This window comes from Pleurodeles waltl, chromosome 11 (genome assembly GCF_031143425.1).
Source record: "Pleurodeles waltl isolate 20211129_DDA chromosome 11, aPleWal1.hap1.20221129, whole genome shotgun sequence".
NCBI lineage: Eukaryota > Metazoa > Chordata > Amphibia > Caudata > Salamandridae > Pleurodeles > Pleurodeles waltl.
Window position 1 is genome coordinate 904,600,351 of NC_090450.1, and position 23,033 is coordinate 904,623,383.

At 43.9% G+C, this 23,033-nt stretch overlaps 1 protein-coding gene across 11 annotated transcripts in view; it reads left to right on the top strand.

Moving 5' to 3' along the window:
- ATXN2 (ataxin 2) overlaps positions 1–23,033 on the top strand; it is a 1,121,476-nt gene that overhangs the window by 146,344 nt on the left and 952,099 nt on the right. For all 11 annotated transcript variants that reach the window (XM_069214846.1, XM_069214840.1, XM_069214837.1 and 8 more), the window contains exon 5: positions 4,715–4,865. In XM_069214846.1, coding sequence (XP_069070947.1) covers positions 4,715–4,865 — 151 coding nt within the window. The remainder of the gene's footprint in view (positions 1–4,714; positions 4,866–23,033) is intronic.

The following is a 23,033-nucleotide window of genomic DNA, read 5'->3' on the forward strand; positions in this document are numbered from 1 at the left end:
ATTTTATTGGAATAAAAACCAACATCACAACCAATCAAAATCAAGCATAGTGCATCATGCTTCAAAACCACAGAGTTACATTTATCTTGTGAACAATGTAGAATCATGAACTGGACCGTCTCCCCACCCACCCCCAAAATTAATTCTCTCCATTAAATCTAGTCATCATAATGATAGAACACATTCTCATCACAATATTCACATTAAGTGCAAAGAGTTAAAACGGTGGGCCGGGGTCAGTCAGAGTTTAAACATAGTCCTATAAGGGCCCCCAGAAATCTTTCGGCCTAGAGGTAGGCAGGAGCAATTCAGCATATGACTCAACCAGGTCAGTTCACATAACCATGTCTTTCAACCACCGTTTGTACTGTGGGGCACCCGTGCTCCCCCATGTCAAGGCTACCCGTCTCTAACCCAACATGGATGCCATCCCCAAGAGCTACCTACAGTGATTTGAAGCATCCATCCCACCACCCACGAGCAGCAGCAAGGGAATAAAAGTGGCTGCGCCATCTTCCATGATGTCCAAGGAGCTTATCACTTGAGCCCAAAAGACTACAATCTTAGGACATAGCTGTCGAAGATATATATAAAAAAAAAAAAAAAAAAAGTAATCCATAGGGGCAGCACACCTCTGATGTAATATCTTTCGATTGCTGTATTTTGGCAGAAAACCTGAATTTTTCAAGTGACTCATGACTAAACAGCTTCTTAATATGTTTGCAGTTTGTTTTGCAGTATGTGCCTTTTTTCCTTCTGCTTTTCTTCTAAAGTGTTTCTCTTTACGCCTTTTCTTTAAGCACCATGTAGGCTCTTTTAGACGGATGCCCCTGGAACGAAAAACACAGTTGCGTCGTCTGCCTCCAGGATGCTGCTATTCCTCTGCTCTAGAGGGTCAATGGCATTCTCTACTTCCACTTCATCCGTTGAGGTGACTTGGGTTCCAAACAACGCTTGCCCCCAACTCAGAGAATCGATAAAAAACGATGGTATAGGCAGGCCTTAAAGCAACTGGGGCAGCAACTCAATAAAGCAGCCAGGCTGCTAAAATTTAACCACCTGGAAACCACCAATCTCAGTACCTTTTTAGAATTAAGGCAGTAATACAAGAAGGCACTGTTGGAGGCCATGCAGACCTTTAAGGATCAGGAATGGATCAGAATCGTCAAGGCTTGCAAGACAAAGAACAGCAAGCCAATCTGGTCCATCATTAACCAGCTCGAGCGAAGGCCTGGTGGAGTCCTAGGCAATGCGGTGTTGGAGGAACAGTGGGTAGAACACATTTCCAAACTATACCATAACAAGAAAGCGCAAGAATTATCAACACATGCAGTGGCTTATCCGCTCTAAACTTTGAGTAACAAAGAACAGAACACACATTACGGCTCTGTGGAAGCAGCTGCTTGCCCGGTCCCAATAGCCTTCCTGCAGTTTAAAAAAATGACCAAGCCATCTGCAGTCGTCATCTATGAAAAATGTTTAACTTGTGCCTAAGGAAAATAAAGTCCCGGACTCATGGAAAGAGGCAATCCTATATTCTATTTATGAAATGGGCTCCTTTCGGAATCCGGATAGCTACTGGGATTGCGCTGCTCAAACTTGACCCAAAATTATTTGCAGGACTCTTCCTGGAGAAGCTGGAGGCCTCGGCTTGTAAGGCAAACTTAATCCCACTGAATCAAACTGGCTTTTAACCATCAAGGAACAACCTCACAATGCTGGCGACCTTAGCAGAAAAATATGCAAGGAAGAAACTTGTTCTGTACTCTGCTTTGTTGATCTGTCAAAAGCAATTTGAGTCGGTGGATAGGCATCAGCTGTGGAGAAAGCTAGAGGACTGGAACCATCCTGCCCAACTTTTTAAGAGGAGTTCAGCTTTTATATTCTGGAAACTGGGTGAGGGTCACAATCAGCGGCATTAGGAGAATAACTTCCAGAATTAAAATACTCAAAGGCCTCTAACAAGGCTGTGTGCTGGCCACAACTTTATTCATCCTATACCTGGCAAACCTTTGAGTTCAATTGGATTCCACAAGTTCCCATCCTCCCAAACTTGGCCAACATCTACTAACTTCATTATTATATGCAGACAACATCGTCTTATTGAATCTCTCAAGCATTCAGTTTACAAAAGTTGCTAAACTCACATTACCAGTCCTGCACGTCAAACAAACTATCTGTGAACTTGGAGAAAACCAAGGTTGTCATCTTTGAAAAGTGTGTTGTTTAGAAAAAGCAATGGGTTTGTGAGGAACATCTGGTGAGCAGAAGCGGCAGCTATAAATATCTTGGCATCCAGCTGCTGGGCCGCTGGTCTCACCGCCTGCACAGTAAACACCTTGAAAGCAAGTATGGTGTCTCAAATTGTAGCCTTATAAGTCCTATCAACCAGATTGCAAAGTTTGACCTGGGGACCGCTGCTCACCATGTTCAAAGCCAAGAACCTTCCAGCACTTGGACATTTTTCCCAGAAAGTTTGCTAACTTCTTGAATGCCACCCAGAGTAGTCTTTTGCCACTACCCCATTGCACTTCACCGGCACAAATCAGGCTGAAATTGGGTCTTCTGGAACACGAACTAGTGCAAGGAAGCGCCTTTCTCAAATATGCATCCCTAAATTCAGATATGTGGTTTGAGAGAATTGGGGCGTCCAACATCTTCAAGTATGGCAGCTGACATCAAAGCCTACCACACAAAGCTTTCAAGCAAGCATTGAACAAACAAATTAAGCATCTCTCTTTGGCCAGTGACAAAGCCAAGTTTAAACAACATTCGAATGCAGGAATGACCATCAACACTTACAAGGTGGATGCTGCCCAGTCATACATTGGGGACTGTCTTAAAAAAATACCTAAAAATAAAACCGCTCCACACCAGACTTGGTTTGCTCCCTTTACTTAATCACGCTTCAAAATGGGCTCAACCCCAAAGCTCTAATGAATACAGGCTTTTCACATACCCTTGAGAAGACTTTCTGCACATACTCTGTATATGCCAAACTCTCCTTCTGTAGTGCAGAATTTATCTCCGAAACGTCTTAAATGCTAGCGGCACTAGGACCTGTTGTCATGCAATTTTGTTCTGCCTAAAGGGTTTGATTCCTCAACATATGGTCTGTTTCGCAGAATACATCCTAATAGCAGAACGCCTGCTTAAACATGCCACAATCAGTCAAGAAGGAGCTTGTATGTGTAGTCAGACAACTGCTGATATATTGTTGCATTACACTTCACATTATTTCCCATTGACTACCTACATCAGTTGCCATTAGGCCCCTATATAATGTTACAAAATATTTGGGCCACCCGCACACTGCAGTACTACTAGAGTTGGTGGGGCCCTTGATGTGTATGGTCTCCCCTAAATCCGGTCTTTTGCAACAGCAAGTATTGAAATATTCATACTGAGCCGCACTTGGGGAGCCCTTGACCTTGCTGCTTAATTTGTATTTGGCATATTTGTATTTTGCATGTTTTTTCTTTTACCATTGTGTGCTTAACTGATTGCAATGGTTTTTATTAATCGTGCAAAGAAAAATTATCCTATCTAGTAAGGCATATCGAAAACCGGTGACTCTCCGCGTTATGTATTCCACCATTAATGACCAGGAGCTGGGAGGCCCATTAGTAGAAACAGACATTGGGTATGTGATGATCCCACTGTAATCTGTTCTATAATGTACATATTCTTGGTGACCTCTCACCATACCACAGCAGGACTCAAATGACTGTTTCTGTCTTCTGGAAGTGGTATCTGGAATCGGATAGGTTGTGTTGTAGTGCCTATGAGGTTTTGGTAAGCAGTCTTATTTTAAAGATGCCTGCCCTCTCCAGCATCATAATCTGGAGTGTGTGCCAACTCTGTGCATCTACTTTAAAATCTAACCTTCCTTGTGTTTGACTTCTTTACCCTAGCTATTTAAAGCGTTATTCTGTTATTTGGATGCCCCTGGACTTGATCTCACGTGCATCCCACTCATTTATTTTTCAGGATAACTAATTTTCTTCAGTTTACAGGGTAGCCCAAGTGTTCCCTAAATTCCTGCACAACGAAGATTTTTGGAAAACGTTGGAAGTGGATCTACTACATCAAGCAGGATATCAGCTGTGTATATCGAAGTACTGTCTAACTTCCAGTCCTTAATCAGTCAACGTAGGGTCAATTCGTACCCAGCAGGCTGAAGGTTCAATACACAAGGTTAAAAAAAAAAAAAGTTGAGAGAGAGGATAGCCCTGCATCATACTCCAACAATGAAGTAGCCAAAAGCGCCCTGTTTACTCTCAGTGCTGCTGGTAGAGCAGTGTACAAGAGAGCTGCCCATGCGGCCAAGAACAAACTTGTACCAAAATGCTCCAGGACCCAAAGCTGGCCATATTGTTATACTTGATCAAGTAAAGTGGATCAGCATAATGTACAATTTAGTTAAGAAATAATTAAGAGATTTTGATTATCTTCTACAGCTTGTGATTGAATTTATGCAGCTGCTTGTTTTTTCAAACAGAAATGTTAAAGCTCTGTTCTGCAACCTGGTTTAGCAACGTTTTGTTTGGCCAGTGTGGTTGCTCAGTGATAAATATGTGATTTGTATTTGCCCCAGTATGTGCTACAGTGTTACCTGATGGTTACTGTTATTTTGTGCAGGAAAACATAATAATGAATGAACAACAATGAGTGGACGTTGGCAATACTAATCATGAACTTTCTTTGATCGTAGTGCGATTTGGTGCTTGATGCAGCTCATAAAATAACTACAGAATCCAGTGTGGGTCCAAAACGAGAAGATATTGTAGAGAGTATTCTTTTCAAGTCTTCTGATTTTGTTGTTGTGCACTTTAAAGACATGGACGTCAATTATGCAAAAAGAGGTAGGCTGGTTTCCATTTTGTAAACATTTGATTCTTAAACTATTCCCACAATTAGTTTATTTTATTTTACATATGTAATTAAGCAATGGTAATAACATTATTTACAGTGATTGTGGTGGCAATTTGAGAGGGTGGGGGGGCCTTGTTACTCATTTGTGTTAGGTACTCTGCTTCTGAGAATTACGCTCTGTTGTATAGACATCTTCAATATTTTTTAATGGATATAAAGAAACTCAATCCATGGTACATCAGTCACCTAGCACCAGAGCCAAACTGGTACCTGCACAGTTTATACAATAAACCAACACCAGACTAGCAATACACTGACCTCCAGACAATAAATTCCAAGTTACCAAAACAATGACTACATGAGCATTGTGACAGTGAACACATTGACTCACATTCAGGAAAGCGCAGTCACTGGGACAAGTGAGAACATATACATTATGACGTGGAAGAACACTAAGGCTATAGGGCACCGACAGTTATAGGGGCTGTGGAACAGTCAATCAGTCAAAGCTTTTATTTGATTTTTGTCAAATAAACAAAAAGGACGTACGACAACAGATAAAAAAGCACATCTATTATAGTGTGACACAGTGATAAAAGGACATTTTTCAACCTTAATGCATTACAGTCATACAGTGTATTCTTTTTAAAAAGCACCCTACCACATAGCAGATCACTGGATTACAGAGCTATCACGTAAAATAAAAAGCAGGTGTATGCTTCTAAAATCCATATGGCTTAAAAACAGATAGAAGACATTGCCATTTGATAGATTCATAATATTTACAAAGAGAACAAAATGAAGGAGGAGGTTTTGTTGCAATGGGCAAATTAAAATAGATGCCGATTCAAGTTGACCCTGTTGGAAACAAAGGTAGCTCCTCCTCATGCTCTGGTGAAATTTAGTCATAAGTGACTTCTCTCAAACATTTTTAACCAGGATCAAGTAAGGTTCCCTGTCCTCAGATGTTCTGATGAGGGTATGTTCTTGCATGGTATTTTCCTTGATGCCCCTCCCCTCTGTTAGCATTGGAGAACATCATAGTTTTCTTGCCTTTAGGGTGCCCCCTTGACAATTAGTTGAGGAGATTGATATCTGATATTCCAGTGGCTTTAGTTATGTTGGCAATATGCAGCATCCAAGTGATCTTGTGGCCATTGTAACGTGCTAAGCAATCAGTAATCATCTCAAGGTTGATGCTAACATGCTGATTTTCCCATACTGAAATCCAGATGAGCAATGGGACCAATTTAATATGATCATCTAGGTATGTTAGACCCAGTTCCTTATGGAGGAAATAACGGGGGCTTGATGGAGGTAGGCCTGTCGGGCGTCTGCAAAAGTGATTCTTCTTCTGCTGTAATTTGGAGAAGACCTCATAAACCCATATGACAGCTCTATAGGTCCAGACTGGCAGACAGTTGCGTTTATAAGTTTTAAGGGTCAATACAATTGATTTACTGCCGTTGTTCTTTGCCAAATCAAATGGGCCGGCAAAGTGGTTAAATCAAAGGGATCTGTTTGAAATATAGGAGAGCCATGTGCTTTTGGAGCCAAAGGTGACTCTCAAATAGGGGAAATCATTAACCTTCACAGTGGTCTTTCTCTTAATAAAAAAATAGGTCTAGTGTTTCAGGTTTGTGGACCACAGATCATATAATCAGTTTTCAAGATATGGGTCTCAAGATTCAGATCCATTTTTTAAGGGGGGCTATACATATCTATAATTCATATACCATTACCTGCAGGCATAAAGACTGTGCAAAATAGCAGCATATACATTTCCTTAGACCAGTTATTAACCACTTAAACCAGTCAAATGTCAAAGTGCAAATCATATATAGAAGAGACAACAAGTGACTGATTTATGACCCCTCGAATATGGCATGCAGGTGCTGAAACCACAGTATTTGCTATGAAGAAACGGGTATGGCACTTTTAAGTAGCATCAATACAGTAGCAGGGAGCCTGGTATTGAGCTTCATCAAATGAATCGGATGCTATAAACTATTTCAGTGCAATTACATTTGTGCAGCATACGGTAAGTGCATATGCTCCATCAAATTGAGTACAGTTAGCAGCATGAATAGTTAATGTATATAAATCACACATAATAAAGTGCAGGCCCTGATGATGCCATGATGAATCGGATATACAATAGTGCAATCAAAAAGATATAGTACTGAAGAACATCATGCTGATTAAAATCAAATAATCAGTAACAACCAAACCAGTTAAAATTGTGTGAAGTCATATAGGCGGTCACTCTGACCCTGGCGGGCGGCGGTTGCCGCCCGCCAGGCGGGAACCGCCATTTGGCCGCTACGCGGTCAAAAGACCGCTGCCGGCATTCCAACCTTCCCGCTGGGCCGGCCGGCGCTACCCATGGTAGCGCCGGCCAGCCCAGCGGGAAGGAGGCCTGCAACACAGAAGCCGGTTCCGAATGGAGCCGGCGGTGTTGCGGGCGTGCGACGGGTGCAGTTGCACCCGTCACGCTTTTCACTGTCTGTTAGACAGACAGTGAAAAGCTTCATGGGGCCCTGTTAGGGGGCCCCTGCACTGCCCATGCCAGTGGCATGGCCAGTGCAGGGGCCCCCAGGGCCCCAAGACACCCGTTCCCGCCAGCCTCTTCCTGGCGGTGACAACCGCCAGAAACAGGCTGGCGGGAAGGGGGTCAGAATCCCCATTGCAGCGCTGCTTGCAGCGCTGCCCTGACTGATTCGCCCAGCCGGGGGAAATCCGGCGGGAAACCGCCGGTCCCGGTTTTCTGACTGCGGCTTTACCGCTGCGGTCAGAATGGGCATGGAAGCACCGCCAGCCTGTTAGCGGTGCTTCCGTCATTCGCGACCCTGGCGGTCAAAGACCGCCAGGGTCAGAATGACCCCCAAAGTGTGTATCATAGAACCATCAAACCAATTCCCGTTGGATATATTCAACTTCTGAGTAATTCATGGATCCTTTACTGTTCCTTTAGCTGTCAACATCCAAAAGAATAAAAGATATGGCCAATTAATTCCCAAAAACAAGAGTAAGGATTAGTCTCTGCGCCTTAAATTACACGTTTTGTGTCAAAGAACGTATACAGGGATACCCCTCACATTTACAACCAGATTGGAAAAAAAAGCCTATACATCTCCTAAAGAGTGGTGTTCACATGATCAGAAGAGCGCAAGGTGGAAGGATCTAGCCATGTCTCGAAGTGGAAGGTTAAAGAGCCTCTGACTTGTCCCCTGCCCCAGCAAATGCCTCATTTACTAATACTCTCCATCCAGGTAGTTAGTCGAGATCAAATCAGGGGCTCCACGTTTCCGCACCTTCCGGCCCCTACACTGACTGCTTTCCATACTATACAGTGTCAGGAACCAAGACTTCCATTCTGGAAAGGTTGAAGGATCAGGACTCCGCCATCCTGATGCTACACCCATGCAATCCACTCATTAGTTAGAACTATGTTTTTTCGAGTTAACTATTTGCGAAAAGCTACTAATGTCATTGCCTTGACAGGCTCCTTCCAAGCTTCAGGTTTTCCTGCTTGATGGTTGCCTTCCTCCTCTTAATTGTCAGCTCATGCGCTGTCCTCATTCTGGCTGTGAGGGCCTGAACTCTAGGTAGACTTAAGAGTGGAGTGCAGCTAATGGTTTTCCTCCCTGGAATCTTTACTAAACTATCTGGAGTGCGGGTTCCTGTAGCTTTTAGGCATACGCAATAGGATAGTTCTAATATGGTGGTTATTTCTGGCAAAAGCATCAATGGTTAAAACTGTTGGTTCATTACCAATTAACGGATGCTTGTTAATTAAACCAGAGTTGATTCTAATGGTGTGTGTGTGTCTGTCTCTCTCTCTCTCGATGCCTTTGTGTAAAAAATAGACACTTTCACAATTTCGTGTTTCAGATTGTTAAGCCTAGCTGCCAGCGGAGCAGTGCTTAGATTGCTCTTGCCCTTCATTTTCTCCAAAAAGGATCCCGGCTAGAGTTGTTTTCAGCCCTGCCTCACCGAAATAGTGTTGCGCTATCAAGCACAGGTGTCCCGACCTCCAGGCCAGCAAGACAGCAGGGGAATGTGATCCTATGAGTTCTGGCTCCTCGTCTTTCTCAGTAAGCATCCCCGGTCTTCACAGCTTCATAAGAAAAACTGGGTCCCCTCAAAAAAGAAAGAAAAAGAAAATTCCTTTCTTTAAGTAATGAGAATTTTTCCACCGTTCCACCTTCACCAGGTTCACATGTGGTTCACTCTCCATTGGTTGGGTCCCAAGCCCACACCACAGCTGGTCCCCCTCGTACACTCCCTATTGCAGTTTACACAATGCAGTGCGAGAATTATCTCCATCCCACAGTAACAATTCCCGCTCAATTTCCTCTGGTGTGACCCTGTATGGAGTGTTGCGGACTACATATAGTATCCTTGGTAGTGTCATCATTTTATACAGGGCAGCCCTCCCAATAAGCGATAGCGGAAGGGTCTTCCATTGTTCCACATCACTATTTAGACTGTCCAACTGTGGAAGAAGGTTCACCTGCATGAAGTGTTCCGGGTCTCTAGTAACATAAATACCCAAACACATAAACCCATCTTGGACGATTGTTGCGGAGCAGTCAGGAGGCAGCAGGGTGGAGGTGGGGCAATGGGGGGGGAGGGGGGGGGGGGCGGTGTGTTTCCCCCCCACCAACGGAAATACCAAGGATTTATCCCAGTTTATTTGAAATCCTGGAATCCTGGTGTTCCTTCAAGATTCAGAAAATCTGAATTATCCTATTGATTGACCAACTCGGATTAGCGGCATACAGCATAGAGGGAAATGTGTTTGTCTCACGGGTCCCGATGCCTCTTACCAAGGGGTCCAGGCAGACCCAGGCCGCCAGAGGCTAGAGTGGAGGAGCAAACAATATGGGGAGGGGGGGGGGGCGGGGGACAGTGGACACCCCTCTTGAGTGCCCCTGTGTTGAACAAAGATCTTCGTCAATACCTTAACCTCCATATTCAACAGGGAGATGGGCCTATAGGCACCATACTGCATCAGGGGCTTACCTTCTTAATTACCAATGTGTTTGCGGAGCCGCCAGTAGCCTCCCTTCCTTTCTCGCTTCCTGAACCGTGGCCAGCATATGTTTCACCACTTTGTTCGTCATGCATTTAAAGAGCTCTGCCGGTAGACCACTTTGTTCCACTGCCTTCCTTGACTGGAGGCTCCATACAGTGAGGGTAACTTCATCCTCAGTCAGGCCAGCCTCCAGGGCTTCCCTGTCCTCTTCCTCCGACAGTCATGGCACTGAACATGTTTCAGGAGGTCTGCACAGTCTGCCTCAGACTCCTGGATCTCTGTGGCATAGGTTTGCGATATCATCATTGGACACTTGCGTCGACCCATCAGTGTCTATTATCTCCCTGACCCAATTCTGCTCCCGATCTTGCTTATCGAGCCACGCCAGCAGTTTGTTAGCTTTAGCCCCAGCATCATAAAGTCTTTGTTGGATTGCTAATGCTTGAGCCCGGGCCTGATGTTCCGCCAACTTACACAGTTCTTGCCACCTCCCCCAGCCTTTGAGCGCCTAGTCTCTAAAGCATCAGTGTCCCACTCAACCTTGTCACACTGCAATCTGTTCCTTCTCCCTCCCCCTATTAACTCCTGTGCATGACCCCAAATAACTTTTTTGAAGGCCTCCCACAAAATGCATGCTGAGTCTACAGAACCCATGTTTTCTTTAAAATACTGATCTGCCCCCTTTCTCTCAACTTATCCCTGACGGTCCTGTCCCTCAAGTGCCATGTGTCCAGTCTAGTAGGCATGGTGTGTCATAGTTGGGTCCAATAAAGTCACTCCTGCTGGAGAGTGATCAGAGATCCCTTGTGGCCTATGGAGGGTACCCCCAAGCCTTTCCATATGGGCCATTAGGGTGAGCAGGTAGTACAAACGGGACTAACTGCCATTCTCTGCTGAATAATAGGTGTATTGTCTCGACCCAGGATTGTGTTCCCGCCACAAGTCCACCAAACCCAATGCAGCCAGGAAGGCCCTATGAACTCTGTGTCACCCTGAGTCATGGTTCACAAGTCCCTATCCACCTCAGGGTCTGCCACTAAGTTCAAATCACCTCCTAGCATGAAGAGCCTGAGTTGCATTTCCAACAGTAAGTTCCCTATGTCTGCCAGCGCTGATGTCTGCAGCTTTGGCAGTACATATACAGAGCAAACATTCATTTTGTGGCCCTCCTAGACACCTGATATCACCACATAGTGGCTTAGGGAATCCCACTAGGTGTGCTGTGGCAATAGTTATTGATCTTTTTAGAAGGATGCCTGTTTCTGTAGAATCTGTGGTATACCATCATGTGCCAGCAGGGTATATCCAAACGTGTCTATATCCTTATATTGGTTCCCCTTCATATGTCTCCTGCGACACTACTAGGTCTAGAGTATGCATGCTCAAATATTGCAAGGCTGTGGTATGCTTGATTTTTGCTATCCGAGCCGTTGACATTCCATGTTAGCATATTTAGAGATTGTACCTCTGCTATCGCCATTCGGGTATCATACTTATACTTTTAACATAGTATATACTTGCTGGCGGTCCCATGCCTGCCCAATTTCCCACCCCTCCCTTCCCTTCCAATGGAACCCGCACCACCCCATGCACCAACCTAGCTGCTCAATGTCTTGAGCAATGGTAGAAAACTGACAGACAAACTCCCAACAATTGTCCACAACAAACCAACCCTCTCCACCCTGCTACCCTGCAAAGCAGACTTAAAACTGCCCACTCCACAACCTGCAGAGTACCTGTCCCCCATAATAATACCTTAAATCTCATTGGTGGGCCAGTGCCTCCTTTACTAGCCTTCTAGTCAGACTAGAAAAGAACATTTACTTTTAGTCCACAATTTACCTTTCGTCTGGACTGTCCCACATCTAAACCAAATATTTGTACCAGACTCCCAAGGACCCCTCAAGCCCCCCACCCCCCCACCCCCACCCAATGATTATGCATATACACTACCTTCCCCCACTCTTTGCAGGGAAGGCCAATCTCATTTTTCTTTTTTAAATCCCATTAACCAGGGACTCGCCTCGCACCCTGGCGCCTAGAGTTAATGAAGTGTGGCTGTGTACTAGTCACAGAAGTCCCCCACTGCACCATATCGCAGAGTCAGCAGTTTATGATGATGGTGCTTTTCCCGAGTTTTGTCCAGGATCTGGACTGTTTAGGGGATCACCTCCTCTACCATGTCCTCAATGCCCCCCTGTCTCCTCATCCTTAGCCCTGAGGCCCGGGGTGTGCCACCCATCCATCAACTCCCAGGGTTCCTTTGGTGTGCTGAAATGCCATGTCTTGCCCTCCGCAACCACCCTTTAGCACACCAGGAAGAGCATCATATATTTAAGCTCGCGCTCTGAGTGCATTTTGACTTCCTGAAAACTGTCTTGTTGCCTCTGCATCTAAAGCAGGACATCCAGGAAGAACTGGATTGTGGTGTTCTCAAACTGGAGGTCACCTCAGGACCGTGCTACCTGCAAGATTGCATCTATCTCGAAAGTTGAAGACACTCACAATAATTGCTCTGGAAGGGGCCCCTGGTCATGATGGGGGACTGGTGCCTTATGTGCCTGTTCTATTTTTAAAAATGTTGGCCATCTCTTAGGATAAAGTGTCTTTGTAATACTGTCCTTCAAGAAAAGTTCCAACACGCTGCACCCTCCGGAACCCCACCACTCTAATATTATTCCTCCTACCTCTCCCTCCTTGTCCTTAAGGCGGGCCACAATCCTCATTTTCTTTAGTAAGGAACTGCACTTGACTCTAATCTTTTGGAGGTGGACTGTAGAAGAGCAATGTCCTACTCAGCAGCTGTTACCTTTTCTGTGACTTTCTTGAGGTCTGCACAAAGAGCGTGACATCAGCTGTTACAGCGTACAATTTTGGTTCCAATGAACTTTTGAGGTCCTGAATGGGACAGAATGGGTAGTTCTTCAGGCGGCCATCTTCTTTAGCCAGGCTGCAGTCGCTGCCTACTATGTTGCCATGGGAGGGTCTTGATGATCAGCGGGCACACCGTTCGTTCCAAGGCTGTTCTGGCGACGCAGCCTTTACTGGTCTGGCGGTGGATTATTAGGCATATGCGAGGGGGATTCATTTTAGGTGTTACGGAGCTTCTTTATGGTGCAACCATATTGGCTGGTGCTTAACCACTCCCCGAGTTATGGAATGATGGCGATGTCAAAGGCTAACAACAGCTCTGACCGCTCTAGAATGATGATTCCTCCTTTATTCAGTACCAGTCTTAGGTCATCCAGGACAGAGGTGACATCCCGTTCAGTACTGCAACTTGGTCAGAACCCGGCTTGTTAAGAGTGTAATACTTTTGATATGACGGGTGACTGTAGTTCTTGAAGGGAGGGGGACTTCTCTGGTATTTGTGGTAAATAAGGCTAAATCTGATGCAGACTGTTGAAGTCCGATTGGGGTAACCCTGGCCTTTTTAACATGGATTTGATCATAGTTGGTTTCAGTTTGTCAGGCACTGTGCCTTGAGTAAGTGAGTTAAAGAGCAGAGTTAAATCTAGGGTGAGAAATTGGGCCTGTTGTTTCATGATGTAGGCTGTGTAGAGATCATTTGGGAAGCTCAATTGTTTAGAGAAGAGATCTTAAAAATGAGGTGGGTGAAGCTGAAGGAAGCAGGTATTCCGGAGTCTGAGAATTAAGGGAAAGGACCTTTTGTTATTAATGCCCTAATGTTGCTGATTTTATCTAGAAATGTAAAGAGAGGTCCTCTCACATTAGTTGTCATGCAAGTTAATTTGGGTCTTTCTGGCTAGAAGGACTAATAGGTCATCAGTGACTAAACAATTCTATGGCTAGGCTGATACATGGAAGTGTAGTATTCGTGCATGTTCACACAGATATAGTGTGTTTGGTGCTGGTGGTATTCTGCCCAAATAGTGGGTTAGGTTTGAATTGGTGGCTGGAAGATGGCATTGTGGATTCATAGCAATAAATGTGATGATGAAGGCCGATGAAATAGTACTTATGATCTTAGTGCAAGTGAAAGAACTCTCTAATCTCTTGTTAATAGTGTGTTTGAGAGAAAAGGTTTGCGATTGTTTGAGAACTTGCGGAAACTTCTCCTGTGACTGATTCCCCCAATTGATCTAACCAAGCAATGGGCATGCAGGGACAGATACTGTATTTAGTGACTGCAGAGAACAAATCAGGGTTGAGGAGGTCACCCCTTGGCTGGTGGGCATCTGCAAGTAGCTGCAAATTGTAAACTTAGCTTTCTAAGAAATTTGAGGATAATGCTTGGGATGACTAAAGGCAAACATTGAAATCACCTAGAATCAGGTATGATGATTACTTAGAGCAAAATTACCTATATTGTCTGGTAAATCAGCAATATTTTCAGTTGGTCTGTTTTTGTATGATGGAAAAAGACCTCTGGCCAAAGAATATGCATCATGCTTTTAGATCTGCTGACAAGTAATTAGGGCAAGCGCCCCATCTGTTATAGATTATTCTATTAGCTTTATTATGCAATCTTCTCCTACAAGCAGTTTACCGTCCTGGGTAGGTCCTTAGCAGTGCTAAGTATACACACTGACTAGTGCTGAAACAGAAGTTAATATTAAGTTCCCAATCTTTTGAAGACACTGCTTTCAAAAATTGTGTTTTTGCAGTGATCTTGTCTGTTAACACAGTCCCAGAACCACCTAGGACATCTGGCCTGTATCTCTTGCCCAGTGCTCCTGCATGGTGAGCGTACCATTGGAGAGAGAACTTAACACATATCAGCATAAGCAGAGATCTTCAATTTATCAAACATGCAACTAATTGTTCACGACCATGTGACTCCTTTAGTCTCATACAAACCATTGATTACAAACTGTTCTCTTTTCACTTGTAAGGGAAACGGTTACACTCTATCCTATACAAAATAGAGAAATTCTGAACAAAATGAAACAAACTTGAGGAAAAAAAAAATATCTAAAAATGTTTTATAAAAACTTAAATGTGCATAATTAATTGGAAAATCAACAGGACATATCCTATTAAAATCTCTGGTGCCAGTACTTTGGAAGGCATTTAGTAAAACGTTTCCCATGCTATACATATTTAGGATGAGATGATTTCTGTGGAATTTTCTGGAGTACATTTTCCATGTGATACAAGTTATTATTAAAATTAGAAGATGTTAAGTTGAAGTGAGGGCACTATTTTCATGGTTGGTGGTTAATTGTAAATTGGGCTGTTGCACTTACTAAATCCTTGAAATGTTTGAGCTATAGTTTGGATTACTGTTAAGTATTAGACAGGGCTATCACTGTAACCAGATTGCCAACATATATGGAAAAGTAGCATTTATTTGCACACATATTTGAACAAAGGATAGCTAAACTTCCTTTAGACATTTGGTCTTTTGGCTATGCTGAGTGCCTGAAATGAAGCCACTGCCCCATACCAATGTTTCCTTAAAATTTGCAGTGTCCTTTTTTGTAAGAATTTCTGTTACAAACTTTTTGTCGAGAGCTCCTGTTTTTCTTTGTTCCAAGAGCAAGATAAGCTCCTAAAATGAGAGATTGATGTAGCATGACCAACGGTTGACAGTAAAGATTAGCTGCTAAGGACACTTATAATTCCCAATAGGCACTTCCACTCTGGTGTTTGTGTTTATTCAGGAATGTGGCCTAGTGGGGGAGGAGATATGGCTTAGTGGCTAGATTGTCTGATCTTGGAACCTGGGGACCCAGGTTCGAATTCCAGCTTGAGTGCTTGGCTCAGTCTCAATCTCAATATTTTGTGATCCTGAGCAAAGCACTCATTCTACCTAGGTCTACAAATGTGAAATGTACTTGTATAATTCCCACTTGATGTACACGATCTTGAAGATTGTCTTCCAACCTCTCTGTGTAACGTACAGTACCCTGTTGCTTCATTGTTAAGTTTACGCTGCACAAGTGTAATACATACAAAAGAAGTTGCAAGCCACTCCCCATGTTTCTGTACTTGTAACTTCTACAGCTTCTTCCTTATCTTGCTTTGCAGAGCTCTAAGTAGTTTTTTTCCGTATTTTTCCCATATTATATCTTTTATTGGAGTACTTTTTCTGTCCTTATAACAATGACGTTTACATTCCTATCTGTATATTCTTTTCTGTTACTCTTTGTCGGAGTTTGCAACACTGTGGGATAACATTCTGCAACTGTAATTTGAATCTCATTCTTCACACTGCTCACAATGCTCCACTATTAATTTTGTATCAGCTAATGCGTCTTAGGATAACATCATAGCCTCATATTGCTCTCTAAACGTTGAGTAAAGCCAGCATGCTAAATGCTGCAGACCTGGATTTGCATTCCGTAAGCAGAAAATGTTGCCATGGTTGAGGATGATATTGGCTCCGCTTGAAGCATGTAGGGAAAATTCTATTTTTAAATTCAAGTGCACATTTGCCTGACATACCTGATGAGTGTGGCGATTTTATAATGTAGTGCTGATACCCCTACTTGTAGAAATTTCCTCCCATAAAGTCTGTGAATTGCGTGTGCAAGCAGTGTCTCGGAGGGCCATGAGAAGCTGCCAAGTAGAGATGAATGAAGGTGTGACTATACCAGCTTGCAGTTGCTATCTAAAAATCCGAATGAATTCAAGGTTATGACTGTTTTTTTTGTGTTTTGTAACTCTTTACTGAATAACATAGCTTGCATGACATAAACTAACCTCTTCTTTTAAGTTGAATATCTTATACTGTTGGCAGCTTTGGACTATATGCAAGAGGGTGCTAATAGCTTGCTGGCCAGACCATGAGGTGAGCCACTCTCTGCACTGATAAAAGCAGCAGTGATGGTAGTTGTCAGTCAGCAGTGGTTGGTGCATGGCTGAACTGAAGGCCATGCGCATCTCAAAATGGGTACATGGCAGGTGAATGCAGAAAGTCCTTTAATAAACAAAAGTCAAAAACAAAAACAAACACAGGTTACCCAAACGAGCCCTAACAATTGCCAGGTATTTCATACAACAAACACCATAATTCACACTACTTGCCATGTTCAGTCCACCATTTTTCCAATGGCACAGGGAAAAAGACTGTCTACTGAGAGCAAACAAGGCGCATGTCAAACTGCAGAAGATGGCGGATGCAAGGTAGCACACCTCCCGTCTACAGGCCAGCTCTTCTGGCACCATCTGTAGAAAGGCAACAATAAAATGGCCTCCGATCACTCCTCAGACCGGCTTGCACTGAGCGGAGGCCCCTGGAAGCTTCCCATTCTGCTCGGCTGATTGGCCATTTGCAGAGGAGATGTCACCTGCACTTGACCATCTCGGGTGCCTTGTGGACCCGTGCCAGATGCCTGTGCCAGATTGGGGGAGATGCATGGATCCCTCCTGTAAGACCCATAGGGGCTGACCAGACATTGCATTGTCCTACATCATGCGCTTTCCCTACCCAGTGCCTAGCATTTCTGCTGCCCGTTGCACGTATTAGTAGGACAAACCAACCAGACTTCTCCCACTAGAATGTGTATATTCCGAGATTGCTGGACATTGACAACTTGGGCACAGCAATACGACAGATGAAACTTATAAACTCGATCAGATTCTTCTCACCATAGAAGACACCAAGACTGCACTGGTAACTAAAGCTGACACCCTGGTTCTGAACCTGAATGTACTGTGTGAGGACTGACGAAAATTACTTGAAAAAGCCCTGCTGGATCTCTGAGAGTTGCATTCCTTGTGGGATATACTAAAGATGCAGAGGCCAGGCACCACATCTTGCGAGTAGGTGGTCTTCCGTAAGACTCTGAGAGCTCGTACCGTGCGCTTTATAATTGAGAAATTCCCCCCCTTCTGAAAAAAAGGGGCTGTGTCTGGTGTTTGTAGTTGGGAGGGTGCATTAAGTACCTACCCTCTTCCTGGAGCTCTCCCCGGACTGATATTCGCTGGACTCCTCAACTATAATGACCTTATACTTCAGAAGGCTCGTACTGTAACCCTTTTCTCTCTTAAACAATATAAAATCATAATTTTCCCTTATTACACACTGGCTGTACAATATCGAAGGGCTCCTTTTTAGGAGTCAAGAGGTGCTTTAGGGACCTGGGCCTCAAATATGGTCTCCTCTTCCCAGCCAAACTGAAAATCATGGTCTTTGGTTGCACTGACATGTTCACCAGCCCAGAGGGCACTTGAGATTGGACAGAGGAAAGCACAATTGGCAGGGGTGCCACCGCTAAGTCTCCAGGGATCCCCACTGAAGGATTGGACATGGGACGACGTCAATGGAGATTCCCACTCCTGCCACTCCCTTTTACTGATCAGATTAGGGCTGATAGATTTGATGTGCTGGAAACAGCGGCAGCAATACAGAACCCGGATCCACCTTCCCTGTCAAGTGACACCAGTGGAGGGGGGAGTTTGGAGGTGATCCAGTTCCAGGGAGGACACCATGGGGCTCCCTCTGCTGATGCTGCAAATGGCAACTAACTCATTTAGTATGGCGTAATCAACCTAGTCCTTGACTCGGTTAGAGCAACAGCAAATGGTTTTTGTACTCATTGTCCCTGACAATACCTGGTTGTATTATCCTACTAGACTGAGATTTTGAACCCGGTGAGTGTACTGCAGGCGAGTGTCTGGCGGGATGTGGTGGGCTTCTGACCTTGTCTCCTCTTCACACAGTTTCACGTTGATCGTTGGAACACGCTCTATGCGGCTCCCCAAGGTGATGGCACCCACGGTTCCGGCCCTGGGCAGGCACCCTTCTCCAAGCAACTGCCTTAGTAAAGTTGTCTCGCTCCTAATTCTTGGTGTGTAAGTTGTTTTAGTTCAGGTTGCTTTGCAGTTGTTGACCACTATGCCTGTTGGTATCTGACGGGGACTTTTTTCCAGGGGATTTGGGGTTCACACTCCGGAATTCACTGTCCCAGACAGACTTGCAGCTCCTTCTTATTTCAAAAGCATAGTGTAGAGACCTGGACTAGTGGGCAGTGGTTGAAGGCCACTGGCTCAGCAGGGAGTTGGCGCAAGGACTACAAAAATACCCCATTGCTGATTGGGATGTGCTTGTACAGACCCTTACAGACACTGGAAAAGACAACGAACAGCCACAGTGTCTCCCTTAGTAGAAGTCAATGTAGTTAATCCTTCTTAGTAGGCTAATTTAAGCACTGCATGCATTCTTGGGCTTTCACTGGGGCCCCCCAGGTCCTCCTTAGTTGTTGCTCTCTTGTGCTCAAAACCACCTCATCGCAGTCCTATGCTAGTCACACTCAGCCGCTATACACTACTCTACACCTGACACTGCATGTATTTGAGCACGTGCCCTTTTTGTTATGCGGGGACACTCCAAAAAAAAGGGGGGGCTCTTAAGGGGGAAGAGGGAGGATATACAAATGACAACAGGTAATATTGTTGTTCATGCCGCTTTGGAAGTTGACTTACTACTACTGTACCTTGACAGTATGTTCCATGTATGCTTTCTTATGTCAATTTCTGACCATCACAGGTTTTTCCTTTGTATGTTATTAAAATCCAATAAACAGGTTAAAATAGTCTGTCGAGAGCAAAACAAGGCGAGTTGCATCTGTTATGGTGCACCAGAACTGGATACTGAAAATATGTATGTGTGTATGTGTATATATATATATATATATATATGTGTATATATATATATATATATATATATATATATATATATATATATATATATATATATATGTTTGATGGCATGTGTAGCTGCAGATACACATGCTGTGCACATCCCGCCATCTGGTGTTGGGCTCGGAGTGTTACAAGTTGTTTTTCTTCGAAGGAGTCTTTTTTCGAGTCACGAGACCGAGGGACTCCTCCCATTTTGACTCCATTGCGCATGGGCGTCGACTCCATCTTAGATTGTTTTTTTTCCGCCATCGGGTTCGGACGTGTTCCTTTTTGCTCCGTGTTTCGGGTCGGAAAGTTAGTTAGAATCTCGGAAAAATCGTCGGTATTGTTTGCGTTCGGTATCGGGTTAGTTACAACAGATCGACACCGAATTAAGAAGAGCTCCGGTGGACCAGGCTGAACCACCGCTTTTGGGGAGATAACTGCTTACTAGTCTATGCACAGCATGTGTATCTGCAGCTACATATGCCATCGAACGGAAAATGTCACTTACCCAGTGTACATCTGTTCGTGGCATTAGTCGCTGCAGATTCACATGCGCCCACCCGCCTCCCCGGAACCCCGTAGCAGTTTAGAAGTTGATCTTGAACATTTGTAAATTTGTAAATATATTACTTTAAACTTCATTATGTACATACGTATTCACTCCATTGCATGGGCACTATTACTAGCATACACAACTCCTACCTCACCCTCTGCGGGGAAAACAATCTAAGATGGAGTCGACGCCCATGCGCAATGGAGTCGAAATGGGAGGAGTCCCTCGGTCTCGTGACTCGAAAAAAGACTTCTTCGAAGAAAAACAACTTGTAACACTCCGAGCCCAATACCAGATGGCAGGATGTGCACAGCATGTGAATCTGCAGCGACTAATGCCACGAACAGATGTACACTGGGTAAGTGACATTTTCCATATATATATATATGTATACTTTAGAGCATGTGTAGTAATAAACACAAATTCTGATATTTATTACTCCATTGCAAAGGCAAAATCTCATGCTTGTATCATAGGAAAGGTTCTTGTTCAAGGTCATCATTTTTGGTTTTCACAGCTTCACATTATGGGCCTATGCAGCGAGTTGGAGCTCTAGTTGTACTTGCGTAATAAGAACATGGCATGAACTATATCCGGAGACACACTTTGAGTTATATGTGGAAAGTGTGGTAAATCCAGAATTATATGGTAGTTGCCACAGCCACCGACTCGCAATAGTCCACTGGCCCTGAGAATTTGTGCACATTTCACAGCTTGACACACCCCGCAGTGAAATCGTCTCCGTGGGATACTCCCGCTTCATTCCTTATGCCAGGTTCCATTGTCAGTCTTCACCGGTTACAGTTTTCAGAGGTTATTGCGACCCAGAAGTGTGTATGCTTGTTTTGGGGCTGCCACTGCTCCCTTTTTTTATTTTCTTTGTAGTTACTTTCCCGATCTCCCCACTGTTTTTCCTACTGGCTATATCAGCTGCGGTGTAGTGTTCACTATGAAAGGGTGACCTACCAGCTCTCACTATTGTTCGTTGTTCTATTAACAGTCTATTCGGGAAAGGTAAACAAAACCTAACTTTCTGTTTCCAGTCACTTTGAAAAGAACAGCTCAACTATCTCTCCTATCTATAGACTGAATTCGTTTTTGTGAACAGTGGAAATATGTTTTATTCTTTAAAATTCAACTCTCTTAATTACATAATTATGTACTGATCATTTCGTTTTTTCACTGCAGATATCAAAACAGTATAATCCAGTAATTCGAGACCTAATGTCTCACTGTGTCCATAATTTCCATTGAGGGGTTCTGATAGCCTCCAAAACCGCGAGACCAAGAGTCGAGTGGTTTGCAAATGTCATCAAAATGCTGATACAGCAGTGTACGACCTTATTGCATTTTAACTTTTATCTATGCATTATATTACATGTTTATTTTGTGGATAGTGTGAAGTAGCTGTTATCTTCCAAGTGCATCCATGGACAGTGATAAGAAGTAGTTTTTTTTTTTTTCCTTTTTTTTAAAAACTTAAATGAAATAATATTTCATAAAACAAAGGAAGGTGATGAGGGCCAGTGGATTTATACGATTGTGTGGCTGCAACATTTACCACAGAGTTATAATTTACCATATTTCCTACATAGTTTGAATCGTTTGCAAATATTACAGAGAATGTTGTCTTTAGCTCAAATGGATGAAAACAATTCTGCCTGAAATTGTCCTGTATAATTTACTATTTTTGCTACCTGTTTTAGATATCTTTGCTCCATAATTTGTCCCTTCTTGCTACATAATTCTAGTAGCTCTGGCAGGTGTAAAGTTCTTCTGAGTGGTCTGGGAGCTGTTCCTTGTGAAACATGGGTGTTTATACCACTGCATTTTGTGCAAAAAAAAAAACACTCACACTCACACTCTCTCTCTCTCTCTCTTTCTAACAAAATCATTTATTTGCAAGCTTGTATGACAGACATTTCCTCAAGCAGCCTTGAACCAAATCACTAATAGTTGTCACAAAAGATTGCGGTATGTTACTTTATATAATTTTTTTGACTAGCATGGTACACGGAACTGAACTGTGTGTGTTTATATTTGTGTGTTTGTAGCATGCATGGCTGTAGATAAACATGCTTAGCATATTTTTGCCATCTAGTGTTCGGCTCGGACATTTGAAAGTTGTTTTTCTGAGAAGTGTCTAGTCAAGAGTTGTGTTATTACACATGATCACTGATTATTTATTTTTCTTTTCTGTGTCTTCGGGTTCAGGTGTGCATGAGTGGGCCTCAGAGTTTGCTTTCGTTACCCATTTGGTCTAGTCTGTGCTCTTTCAGTCTCTTGAATCGGGCTCGCTGAGGTCCATACCAGCACACTATTCACCAAAACCGGGAGAACCATAGTCGTCGTTGAGTTCTGTCTGAGCTCAGCCCCGTTCTGAGGATCAGCAGAGTTTCAGGCTGTTTGTCACTTGCAAATGCAATACCATCATTCCAATACTGTGCTCGATGCCACACAAAATATCCATGAACTTATCAACACCAGGCGTGCATATATACCTCTCCCCCAACAATAACACCACCATCTGCACCCCGTTTCTCGCCTTCCAGTCGAAGAAGACAGCTAATTACTGGAAGGAACACAGCTGGGGACACAGTACATGCAGCAGCAGGACCACTCCAGCACCTTGGATGTCTTTCGGGAAGAAGATTCCACCCCCTACCCCCCACAAGCTGCAAGAGAAATCTGCCTCTTGGGACTCGCATTGCACAATAGTTCCCCAGCCTGTAACCACTCTTACTTAGTGAATCAGAAGACCACCAGCCGCACACTGTCACTCTGGTGCCGAAGACTAGGCCTTAGATCAAAACCACACCCAGAGCTGTGATCATTGTAGAAACTCAGAAATGGTATAAGATTGTACTGTGTAGCAAGGCATCGAGCCCCGAACATCATAGCCGAAGCACATTTTATTCACAATGGCTGCCACAAGCTTCTGGCTCTAGTAGGTACCGGCAGAAGCCT